Raw genomic sequence first — 12,091 nt, forward strand, 5'->3', positions numbered from 1 at the left:
AAACAACATGGATGGTCTGTCGGCTTTGCAGTATACGATTGCCATTGAACTTTGCGATGACTTAAAGTGGAGGAAGAAGTTCTTGAAAATGATACCTAAAAGACAAATTGATTACTTACAAACCTTGGAGCTGCAAGGACTTCCAAAGGCCAAATGAGTCAGAAGTTATTTTACAATGGTTATTTGCATAATGTTTTAAGATGAATTCTAGCCGAATTGATTTACTTTTTATAACTATGCTTTAATGTAATTTGTGGGATTTTAAGCTCTGTATGTAATGCATGTAGTCTACTACTTCTGCATATTACTTTAAGTGATGAAATCCATGTATTCTATTACTTTTGCATATTACTGTGAATGTCTTGATGTATCTATTAACGGGTTATAATTGCTAGATAGTTTGTATGGTGCCTTCTGTTATTCAGAAGTCCTTATACAATGCCAGGCTGTGCCAGGTTGTGGCTCAGAATAAGCTTCGCTGATCGGAGCTGTGTAATCATCCCATCCTCCTCTGTAAGCAATTATGTAAGCAATAGTTTAGTTATAGATGATAAAGTCACATGTGGCTATAGTCTTTGAATTATTTAACTTCAATTAATGAATTTCTGTTTTGCCCATGACCTTAAATCACATGTGGCTATCTGTTTTGCCCATGAGCTATGTTAGGTTGTGTCTATGCCAGGAGTTTAGTTATAGTACTAGGACTGTTATGCAATTCTGTAGACATTGATGGGGATCAATGGTAGATGATAAAGTCACATGTGGCTATGGCTGGTCCAAATAGATTATTCACAAAGAAAAGTATTTCACAGTAAAGATTGCTTGTAGTCCGTGACTTTATAGCTCACTCTGTAATATTTCAACTGACCTGAGGCATGGAAGGACATTGGCTATTTATACTTGACATGGATCCTTGGAGCATAGCATGTGGGAATTGACTAGAATATTTCTTTTTCTTGTTTGCTAGGATAATGCAATTTGAAAAATAGAGAGAAATTTTTTCTTAGGTTGAAAGATCATTGGTCATCACATAAATATAGGGCCATGCTACATTCACATAATACAAGTGACTATTTGTGGCTATTTGTTTTGTCTGTGACCTTAAGTCACATGTGGCTATTTGTTTAATTGAATTATTGAGCTATTGTCATTGTTTTCATGTGGCTAGAAACTATATAAATGTAGTCCATGTCCAGATGGAAGGCAACATTTCCAAAATAATAATGTAGTCCAAGTCTCAAAAATTCGACATCCTGAAATGTTTCTTTTCATTTAAATTAATTGCCTCCGTCTTGAAGTTAAATTAATTATTATAGATATTTATATATAGTTAGATGTCAAACAAAATCGAGCATGATTCAAGTGACACTCAGTCCGATGGTTCATTGGAATCTGTGAGCACAACCTCCTCTATAGAGTTGATGGAATTTATGATTGGCCTCATATACTTAACAGAAGCAGTCAAGAATCATTCAAGAATTGAAAGAATGCCTCGCATGAATTCTGCTTTAAGTGGCAGGGCTTACATGGAAGAAGTCTTGAATGGTCATCCTATAAGATCATACGATCTTTTTAGGATGAGGTCTCATATATTTAGAAAGTTGTGCAACAGATTAAGAGATATGGACTTGCTTCAGGATCAACGTAATATATCAGTTGAAGAAGGCATAGCCATGTGTTTTTATATTTTGAGCCAAAGTGCCCGTATGCGAGTAGTTGGCGATAGATTTCAACATTCTCCCGCAACAGTACATTGATGGACAAAAAAAGTTTTAAGAGCATTAATTGGACTTTCTCAAACTATTATTCAATTTCGAAATAGAGGAAACGTTCAACATGAAATTCTTCGTAATCCAAAATGGTACCCATACTTTCAGGTAAGATTCAAGTATTACAATCGCCCACATGATATGTGCATTAATAATAGGATTTAATTCCATGCGTGTCTCTTTGTGTTTCTTTAAAAAGAATTGTATAGGTGCAATCGATGGCACACATGTAGCAGCTTGGGCTCCAAGTAAAAAGTTCAAATCTTATCGTGGGCGTAAGAGTACACTGACCCAAAATGCATTGGCCGCTTGCTCTCACGACATGATGTTCACATTTGTCTATAGGGATGGGAAGAGACTGCAAATGACTCCTGAGTGTTCATTGATGCGGTTACAAGGGCTGAACATGCATTCCCTATGCCAACCGATAGTAAGTACTGGACATATATATGTGTGTTTTATTTATTTTCTTAAACAATTTGTTAACTGTAAATTCGACCTTATTTGCTAATATACTATATAACATGCACAGATCAATTTTATCTCGTCGACTCTGGATTTCCGAATGTACCGGGATTTTTTCGCGGAGAAAGGTATCATTTGAATGATTTTAGTAGCAGGGGTCGGGTTGCATATAGGGGCACACGTGAGCTATTTAATCATCGACATTCATCATGCCGCAATATGTTTGAGAGATGTTTTGGTGTATTGAAGGCTAGATTTCCTATCCTTAAATTTATGCCTAATTATAGTTTTCGACGACAAAGGCTATTACCCATAGTTTGTTGTGCGTTGCACAACTTCATCCGACAAGAGGATATGACTGATAACTTGTTTTCACAATATAATGTTGAAGACATGCCATTCAATAATAATCGAAATGCAAACGCTGATGAAGATATCATTCATTTAGATTTGTCGCAACAAATACAAATGGTCGAGGTTAGAGACTCCATTGCTACGCAGATGTGGAATGATTACGCCGTGGTCGACGATGTCGTTAATTTATTTTGTGTCATCGTATTATTAATGCGTTACTGTGATTTTTATTTGATGACTAAATAACGTCAACAAGTATTCATGAACTTCTTAATTCTAAAAATTAATTAATGTAATCATTTACTTGTATAAGATGAGACATTTGATATTTGAGAAAAATATATTATAATGATTTTTTATTTATATAAAATAAAATTCAAAAAAAAAAAACATACAAAACGTAGAAAACATCTTACGAACAAATTTTGTATTTTTTTCTTATGAAAAACTGAAATCACAAATATAAAAAAATAAGTTTTGATAATTATGAAAATGAAAAGTGAGAAGTGGTGAATTTTTTTGAGAAAATGAAAAGTGAGAAATCTTCCCCACCGAACACCCCTACCCATTTTTATAACTACTCCCCATGCACAACTTGTGTGTAGAAATAGAAACTTGTTGGATTTTTGAGCAAGAAAAACAACTAGCAAAGAACAAAGCACATGTTTTAATTTGTAAGGAAACTAATTAAACTATCATATCACAACAATGAAATGGAACCACTTGCTTGAGGAAATCAAGTGTTACACAAAAGTCTAGCTGCCAAAAGAAACATCCATCTAACGTAGAATCTCCGACTAACAATATCAGCCTGAGCAGAAAACTTTGACAATCCACACCCAGTACTAAAAAAAACAAATTAACATACGAAATCACACACAAGTTCAGCCCTAAACTGAACAGTCAACCTAAATTTTAACAGACACGGTTTTGGTTTTAAGGAAGAACCGCTCTATCAAACTTATTCACGAGAGATAAAGGGCTGTCTCGGATACGTGGGCTCCACGAATCCGTCTTCCATTACAATATCATTGGAGATGACATTCTCTTCTTCTTCTTCTTCTTCTTCTTCTTCTTCACTTGAACTCAAACCAGAAACTTCATTCTTGCTGTCAGTAGTGAATGAGACACCAGAATCTATATTGGCTCCCAAGCAATTGGCAAGCTGTCTCCTCAAATTACCTGACGAGAGCTCCCTGAAACTGTTAGTTGCTAATTCTGTCTTGATGTTGTCATTAACTCTCTTTCCAAAGAAGCATTCCTCGGTTTCACTAATTAACGACTCGGCTTCATCATCATCATCTCCTTCATCATCGTCTCCACTTTGCTGGCTATGGGCGTCATAATCTGAAATCGGCCCTCTAAGTTCACATGAGCTGGTATTATGATCCATCATCTCCTGTCGACTGTCGTAATCGTCCTTGTCCGTTGAATGGCCTGATGACGACATGGGTGAACAGAATCCACCGGATTCACGATCACTTAGCATTTTCACGATCAACGTCTTGAGCAAGTTCATTACTTGAACGGCATGCATCAATGCCGTCAGAGGATCGGACATCTAAAAAGGACAGAAATGAAACGAAACAAAATTTTAGGAACCAATTTGTAAGACAACAAAACCTTGACTATAAATCATAGTATACTTATACAATTTCTCCATCAACTTTAAACTAGACTATTGATTTTGCATCAATACTTATAATCTTTCCAAAATTTGAAGGTTTTTATCCGTTTTAGAAAAATCCGATAAATAAGTAGGACTGTTAAGATTTAACATACATACCTGAGTCATGTTTGGAGCGAAGACCATAGCGATATTTCTTGCATTCATTTTGTTCGATTCTTCTTCCTGTACAACGTCAGCCATGAGATTTACAGCCCAGCTAAGCAATGCGGCCTCAGTAGGTTTGAGTTGTTTGACGAGCTCGACAGAATCCTCTTCGGTGTTGCAATCTAGAACATCCTCTGGAGAAAGTCCATCAAGTATTCCTGATGGAAGTTCCCGGAACCAAGCTTTTATTAGACCAGCCAAACAATGTACATCCATATTGTCAGGTACTATTCCCCTGTTCAGCTGCTCTCTCACGTGCTCCTCTTGACTGTTCTCAGGATTTATCCGGAAAATCCCTTCTGCCTACATTCAAGTATATATATAAGTCCATATAGAATGAAAGCTTCACAGACAAACATTTTTGAAATTTCAAATATAAGGTACAGATTAATAGCACCTTTAGGCCTCCCTGAATGTATAATCTCTCTTGCATTAGCAAAAGGATTGTTGGCACGCTGTTCCCTTTTGAATCAAAAGAGCATTGCATTGATTCTGCAGACACACCAAACACGCTAGCACTGTGTTTTCGAAAAATTCACGAGTTAGAATAAGCAAAGTAAAACGAAATTAACAAGAAAAGGAATTCACATCTCGATAAGTATCCATACTGTTATTTGTAGAATCATGGAGCAATAACTAGAAATCCATTGTAACGAAACAATAGGGTGCCTAAAACATATCATTACATAGTACTTGACTAGCTTCACATTTGCAATCACTCATCGGCAGAATTTAGATAGCTTTACACCGTTTATGACATGCAATAACCACATATTCTTCATTGAATTAAATTGACTTGTTAACTGACTATGCGACATTTACAAGTAGAATTCAGGAGAGTCATGGGAGGTTGAATATGAACCTCCTCCTTAATTTGGCAATTAAATTGCTCATAGGAAAATAAGTCAAAACTTTATATGATATGAGGATTAAGGAACCTAACGAAGTTAAAATTCTTCAACTACTTTAAGATTAATGATAAATGGGAACATAAAAGGTCAATACTTTTATACCTTTCTAAAATTTGTACCACCATTTATGCGTAATCAAATGGCATTTCAATATAAGACCAATGCTACATTCAATTCATTTCTCTTTTACTCTTCACAACAACCCAATACTACTGATCTCTCTCTCTCCCTCTCTAAAACATTAATGCAAACACGAACAGTTCTTATCAGTTATGAACTATCACGTCCAAATTGAATTCAACAGACTAGCTCTCGTTTTAGTAGATCTGAACTTAAGCCAAAAACAAATATGAGAAGATATGAAATGTACGCCTGCCTAATTGATTCAAATTTGAATTTCTGCGAAAAACCCAGATGAATACACAAGAAACTACAATCACCCATCATAATATAGTAATAAAAAAGACGAATTTTATGACTTTATAGCAGATAAATTAGTAATTACCTCGCACTTGGGACTCGACCTGGAATCTCAACCTCGAACTCAACCGGGAGTCCTAAGAATCCATTAAACCGATCGAAAGTGACGTGTGCGACGTGCCTCACATTTGTCGGCCACCCGATCTCCATCTGACGGACGCCGGTGCTCATGATGTCATCAGCCCTCTCTACACGGCAAGACCCAATTGACTTCCTCAGAGCAACCAGCAACAGCTCCAAAATAGAGACCTGGCTCTGTTCCTGCTCCTCTTCTTCCTCCTCCCTCGTTTTCACTCCTCCGCCGCCGCCGCATACGCCGCTTTTTGATACCATCATCATAGTTTTCCGGAATTTCTTTGTTAGACACAGCGTTTACTACTTCCTTGAACAAAGTACACTGTACCTGTTTGGTTTGATGAGCTCCTCTGTAATCTCTAAGCAACAGTGAGTTTGAAAGTAGAGTTTCAATGGGTTTTGGTTGCATTGAAGAAAGACCTGGTTTTTTTTAAGCCGCTTGAAGCTTTTAACGTGACTTGTTGCTTCGAAATGGGAGTTCAAACTTCAAACGGCCACTCGTTTCAAAAAATTATATTTTTAAAGAGACAACTTTTATCTATACTCTGCTTATTACTCTGACCATTGGACTTATTCAAATTACTCGTACTGATATTTTTGTTTGTCGTGTGTAGCGGGGCTTCTAATTAATTTTAATTGTGTGAGTATTTTTTTCGCCATTTCATTAAAAATTACCGAAAAATTGATTTTTTAGGTTAATTAAAACAAGACGAAACATATTTTAAATATAAATCGAATGCACTAAATCATTTTTCTAAAAATATTAGTAAATCTCATTGTTTATCAACATTTATTTGTACACGTTGTCAAAAACAATTGAGTAGAGAAATAAGGAGCTTTTCATCAAAAAGACAAATTGACTTCTGAATTGGTTGCTTGAAAAATCATTATCATCATGGTGTATTTGTATGTTATATAAATAGGTGGTTGAACAAATTAACCGAAAGGGTGATCTAATGAAACAGGTAGGATTAAGATCAGTACACGAAAATATTAGAAAAATAATTGAAAGGGTGGTTAGCTCGAAAATGTAATTTGATGTTACTTACTGCTTAACTAATCGATTAACTAAAAAAAAAAAACTAATCCATTTACTTGTTATACTCGCTCCTTAGTAATATTCTTGACAATAGTTAGTGAAGGATCTGATTCATATTAAAATGTGAATCTTTTAGATGCTTGTAAATCTTCTACCTCAGTGGTAATTTAAAAGAGGTTATTAAGAATAAAGCATAATTTATATCCGATTTGTGTTTTTTTATTTTGTCAAGAGGGATGGACATAAGGTGGCTCATAATCTAGCTAACGATAATCTCATTACCATTCTTCATAAGATTAGTTTTGATTGCCAGAACGTAGCTCTACATGTGAATCATCTTGTCTAGTTGGATAAGATGCATTCTTAATGAAAAATTAATTAAGAGAAAGGAAAACTTGAATAGTAAATGCAATAGACCAACGAATGGCGAAAGAGAAACTTGAAAACCCGTTTATGCTGCAAAACTCAGCTTTGTCGTTAGATTTGAGCATTATAACTTGATGATTGTCCTTGAAGGATTACTTATTTAATCATGATTGTTGGTAATGAAATACTACTAGAGTCCTAGTGTTTTCCAAAGATACATATATCTTCCAAAATGTACAGTACAAAATGTGATAGGAATTGAATTACGAAGACAGAGAAAGTAAAAAACATAAATAGGTTATATGGGACCTACAGTATACGGCATGTGTGGCACGAATAGACAATCAAAGCTTACTTTTGTATAAGTATTGGCTCTCTCTCTAATCTCTATCTCTCTCCCTCCTAAATTCGAAATTCAAATTCTGACTTTTTCCTGATTTTATTTGTTTTCTGTTTCTGCTTGCTTAACAACATTATTAATTTCTTTTGTTTATTCACGGACTTCACGTTCGTTCAATTTGCAATTAATAGCATCTCTTACTATTTGCATTAGCCATGAAAACACTTTCGTTATTTTAATTTTAATTTTTAACAAACAAATCTGCTTCGTAGTATAGACGAAATACAATAACTGTCCTTTTAACACACTTGTGTGTACTAAAAATACAGTACGATACACTCATTCTTCGGCAGACAAGCAGTGTAAGGCCCAATAAAACTCACAGGCTCAGGCCCATGATTTTATATGCTCAGCAAAGGCTACTATTATTAATTTTACAGCCCTGAAATAGTGTTTGGACGATGGATTGTTGAAAAACTTTAATCGGGACTAACTTATGCATGACTATAAAATCTTAGGACCAATAAGACCATTTCTTTCTCCTTGCTACTTACTACATCTTTTTGTTCAACAGTCGCGCGACTTGCTTGCCGCCGCTACAATATTCTTTCTATTCGACAATCACTCTCCGCAGCCAACCACCACTCAACAGAGGGTTTTCTCGTCTACTGTGTAAGTAAGAATTTCTTTTTTCTTATTGGCTTTCAAGCGAGCTGGCTGTGTTTATTGCTTACAGTTGTGTTTTAGCAGTTTCCCATTCGAAGAGCCCTATTTGATAGTGTTTTTGAAATGAAAAATATGTTGAAACTTGGAGGTTTATTTATTCAGTACTGAGAAAAACCCCAGCCCGGAATTTTTTCTTTTCAGAGAGACTTGTCAGTGTATGTAGTGGAAGTGGATGAAAAACTGCATTTAACTTCCTCCCCCTTGCTCTAAGTTTGCGAATTTGTTTGTAATAAGGATCATTCTCTGATTAGTTCTCATTTCAATTGGATTTGTGTAGGACTTTTTGTCTTGAACGCCTCTCCAATTCAAAATGCAAGCTTGTACTGGAGCCGCAATGATGGGTCCTTTGCAGAAGCTTCCCATTTGGACTAAGTCCTCTGCAATCCCTTCCAATGGCATTTTTGTTAATGGATTTCCACTTCAGGCTAAGCTCAACTCATTGAAGCCCTGTAGATCATCTTCCCTCGAAGGTAGCTTGGTTACTGGGAGGCCGTCTTCTTCGATCTCTGTGTCTGTGCCTGAAAACGGAGGTTAGTCTAAATTTAACTCCCTCTTCCATTCGTCTTTTTCAAACTGTTTTATACACTTCTAATATGGATTTTTTTTCTGTCATTGTGGGTGTATATGCAATGTTGAGGATTTGAATGCTGAATTATGTTGGATTAATGTGTTACGTCTTTTGAGGATTCGAATGTCCAAAATATGTAGGTATCATAAGCAACTTCGTAGATTATGGGTTGAGCGAAGCAGATCCTGAGGTGTGTGAAATAATCAATAAGGAGAAGGAGCGTCAAGTCAAGAGCTTGGAGCTTATTGCATCGGAGAACTTTACATCTAGAGCAGTGATGGAGGCTCTTGGCTCATGCCTCACGAACAAGTATTCTGAAGGGTTACCTGGCAAAAGGTGAAGCTTGAGAATTGCATGCAACGGTTCTTTATATTTTAATTTATACATTTGTAGCTGTCTGACAATCTCTTTATGCATGAAAGATACTATGGTGGCAATGAGTACATCGACGAGCTTGAGATACTTTGCCAGGAAAGAGCTTTGGTTGCCTTCCGCTTAGATGGAAAGAAATGGGGTGTCAACGTTCAACCATTGTCTGGTTCTCCAGCTAATTTTGAGGTTTACACAGCCCTACTTAATCCACATGATCGGATAATGGTAGGTTTCCTTCATTCATCGTGTCATCATAATCTTTTTCTGGTATAAAATGCTAAATTTAATGTTTTTTGCACGTATTTCGGCTCAGGGTTTGGACTTGCCTCATGGCGGACATCTGTCTCATGGGTTCATGACCCCTAAAAGACGGGTGTCTGGCACTTCGATCTATTTTGAGTCAATGCCATATCGACTTGATGAAACTACAGGTAATGCACCGTGTTACTTAGGTCTTAAGCAATAAATTGCTGTATCAATTGCTTGATGGTTGATTAAACTTTGAATGAAATTTGAATCAGGTCTTGTTGATTATGATATGCTGGAAAAAACAGCTATCTTATTTCGGCCAAAACTCATTATAGCTGGCGCTAGTGCTTATTCCAGAGATTTTGACTACCCTCGCATGAGGAAGGTAGTTGCTTCATATGGCTGCTAAAATACTCGATTTTTTCAGCGGACTAATTTTCTGCATGGTGCTTATTTTCTTGCAATTAACTTGCTGGATTTTTCTTTTACACATGTAGATAGCCGATTCTGTTGGTGCTTTTCTGATGATGGATATGGCTCACATAAGTGGACTTGTTGCTGCTTCTGTAGTTGCTGACCCATTTGAATACTGTGATGTTGTGACAACAACAACACATAAGGTGAATGCTTTTTGCTAACGCTGTTCAATACATCTTCTTTCTCGATTTTATGTGTTGTAGAAACTGGGTTTTCTTATCTTCTAGTTTTAATGTTAATTTAAACATTCATTTACAGTCTTTGAGAGGTCCGAGAGGTGGCATGGTTTTCTTCAAGAAGGATCCTGTTCTTGGCGTTGATTTAGAATCTGCCATCAACAATGCTGTGTTTCCTGGTTTGCAGGCATGCATCTTGTTTATATTTATTTAAAATCTCTATCTTCTACATAGTTTTGATTAATGACATAATTTTTATTTGTACAGGGCGGTCCTCACAATAACACAATCGGGGCACTAACAGTTTGCTTGAAGCATGCTCAGTCCCCAGAGTTTAAAGCTTACCAGAAGCAGGTACAGTACTTTTCTGTGTAGTTTGTGATATACCTTTTGTATTATAACGTAGGTTTATATGTTTGGTTTTGTGTTCCTTGTAGGTGGTATCCAATTGTAGAGCTCTCGCGAAGCGATTAGTTGAATTAGGATATAAACTGGTTTCTGGTGGAAGCGATAATCACCTGGTTCTTGTAGATTTGAGGCCTCTGGTAAGTTTCTTTCTTATTTGAATCTCTCTTGACCATTATTTATTCATTTTGTTTAACTTGAAATTCTCTCAACCATTATTACTTCCCAGGGACTGGATGGAGCTCGAGTGGAGAAGATTCTCGACTTGGCTTCCATTACACTGAACAAGAATTCAGTGCCAGGTGACAAGAGTGCGCTAGTGCCAGGTGGCATTCGTATCGGAACGCCGGCTATGACCACAAGAGGGTTTACGGAGAAAGAATTCATTGCGACGGCCGACCTAATTCACGAGGGAGTGCAAATAACTCTGGATGCCAAAAAGTTAGTATCAGGGTCAAAGCTTCAAGAATTTATGAAGGTGGTGACATCCCCTGATTTCAGTTTGAGAGACGAGGTTATGCAGCTTGGGAACAAAGTTGAAGCTCTTACCAAACAGTTCCCTATGCCTGGATTATGAATGTGCCACCAATCATAACATGGCTTTTTTAAGAATATGCGGCTTAAATTTTTTGATCGTGAGTTTCTTTTTTTGATCAATCATCGATAATTTGCTGTTCGTTCTATTCATCTACATAAATTCCTGTCATGTTAGTTGTCTTAACTTTGAAATTAATTATATATATTGCATCTATCTATTTTAACATGTAGGAATATATAATAGCAGAAGACAGCCTATGATTGTTTGACAACTTAGCTCTTTGCATGATTTTTCATTTGTCACGTCAGCAGATTTTAAAAGTTTTGTAGTAGGCATGTGTGTTTAACGTACTCAATAACGGCTAATTAATCTGAAGCATTTTACCTTTTCTTCTTCCTAACGTATCTCTTACTTCTTTCACAATCCATCCCTCTCCCCAACCTAGCCACACAATTCCATTTCAGTCGATCTTTTCGCCCTTTTGGACTAATCAAAACACATAGTTCATGTACTCACTTAAGAAAAGACGTCTCCGATATCATGATAATGAAGAGTCGAAGACTGGTTCCTGCATGTTTACCTCACCTATTTTGAAATCATTTTCGGGAAACAAATAATTCAATAAATTCAGTATATATGTACAGTGCTTGTGTATAAATATTTCTCCTGAAAACATTGGCGAGACTGAGAGATGGTGACAACAAATTTCGAAAATTAAAATAAAAATGTTGACAAAATTTAAAACTCGTTTATTATATAAACAGTTTATATAATCCAGATTATATTTCCTCTTTCGTATTTCATAATCTATCAGATTAAAATTAAAATCAAACATAAAAAATTAAATTAAACTTTGAAAATATTATTAGGTTTGTATGCTTTAAAATATTCTCATTTTGGATTTGCTTTCACGAAAACATTATAAAAATAACTCTAAAATGATATTG

General features: G+C 36.0%; 3 protein-coding genes across 4 annotated transcripts; 2 read left to right on the forward strand and 1 right to left on the reverse strand.

Moving 5' to 3' along the window:
- The first annotated feature begins 1,334 nt into the window (after positions 1–1,334).
- Positions 1,335–2,834, forward strand: LOC139882719 (uncharacterized). The gene is made up of 3 exons (XM_071866997.1): positions 1,335–1,704; positions 1,979–2,203; positions 2,302–2,834. The coding sequence occupies exons 1-3, from the start codon at positions 1,335–1,337 to the stop codon at positions 2,832–2,834; spliced, it is 1,128 nt and encodes a 375-aa protein (XP_071723098.1).
- A 490-nt stretch (positions 2,835–3,324) lies between these two features.
- On the reverse strand, positions 3,325–6,122 carry LOC139882720 (rho GTPase-activating protein 5-like). The gene is made up of 5 exons (XM_071866998.1): positions 5,839–6,122; positions 4,820–4,940; positions 4,375–4,725; positions 3,584–4,149; positions 3,325–3,433 (listed from the first exon to the last, which is right to left on the reverse strand). Exons 1-5 carry the CDS (start codon positions 5,982–5,984, stop codon positions 3,325–3,327), a joined length of 1,293 nt encoding a protein of 430 aa, XP_071723099.1. The 5' UTR covers positions 5,985–6,122.
- Positions 6,123–8,669: 2,547 nt separating this feature from the next.
- On the forward strand, positions 8,670–11,183 carry LOC139882712 (serine hydroxymethyltransferase 3, chloroplastic-like). Of its 2 annotated transcripts, none has more exons than XM_071866988.1 (10): positions 8,670–8,893; positions 9,078–9,263; positions 9,350–9,524; positions 9,613–9,730; positions 9,821–9,933; positions 10,046–10,168; positions 10,284–10,388; positions 10,469–10,555; positions 10,639–10,746; positions 10,836–11,183. In XM_071866988.1, exons 1-10 carry the CDS (start codon positions 8,670–8,672, stop codon positions 11,181–11,183), a joined length of 1,587 nt encoding a protein of 528 aa, XP_071723089.1. The 2 variants fall into 2 exon arrangements, with proteins under 2 accessions (XP_071723089.1, XP_071723088.1); XM_071866987.1 differs by having other exon boundaries at positions 8,670–8,889; positions 9,068–9,263.
- Positions 11,184–12,091: the final 908 nt, after the last annotated feature.

This window comes from Rutidosis leptorrhynchoides, unplaced genomic scaffold (assembly GCF_046630445.1).
Source record: "Rutidosis leptorrhynchoides isolate AG116_Rl617_1_P2 unplaced genomic scaffold, CSIRO_AGI_Rlap_v1 contig30, whole genome shotgun sequence".
NCBI lineage: Eukaryota > Viridiplantae > Streptophyta > Magnoliopsida > Asterales > Asteraceae > Rutidosis > Rutidosis leptorrhynchoides.

Coding starts and splice junctions, on each gene's coding strand:
- LOC139882712 (XM_071866987.1), top strand. CDS start 8,670: ATGCAAGCTTGTACTGGAGCCGCAATGATGGGTCCTTTGCAGAAGCTT. Junction 8,890..9,067: donor GTCTGTGCCTGAAAACGGAG/GTTAGTCTAAAT, acceptor CAAAATATGTAG/GTATCATAAGCAACTTCGTA. Junction 10,747..10,835: donor TTGTAGATTTGAGGCCTCTG/GTAAGTTTCTTT, acceptor ATTACTTCCCAG/GGACTGGATGGAGCTCGAGT.
- LOC139882720 (XM_071866998.1), bottom strand. CDS start 5,984: ATGAGCACCGGCGTCCGTCAGATGGAGATCGGGTGGCCGACAAATGTG. Junction 4,726..4,819: donor ACATTCAGGGAGGCCTAAAG/GTGCTATTAATC, acceptor ACTTGAATGTAG/GCAGAAGGGATTTTCCGGAT. Junction 4,150..4,374: donor TCGCTCCAAACATGACTCAG/GTATGTATGTTA, acceptor TGTCCTTTTTAG/ATGTCCGATCCTCTGACGGC.
- LOC139882719 (XM_071866997.1), top strand. CDS start 1,335: ATGTCAAACAAAATCGAGCATGATTCAAGTGACACTCAGTCCGATGGT. Junction 1,705..1,978: donor TATTTTGAGCCAAAGTGCCC/GTATGCGAGTAG, acceptor AGAATTGTATAG/GTGCAATCGATGGCACACAT. Junction 2,204..2,301: donor CCTATGCCAACCGATAGTAA/GTACTGGACATA, acceptor TAACATGCACAG/ATCAATTTTATCTCGTCGAC.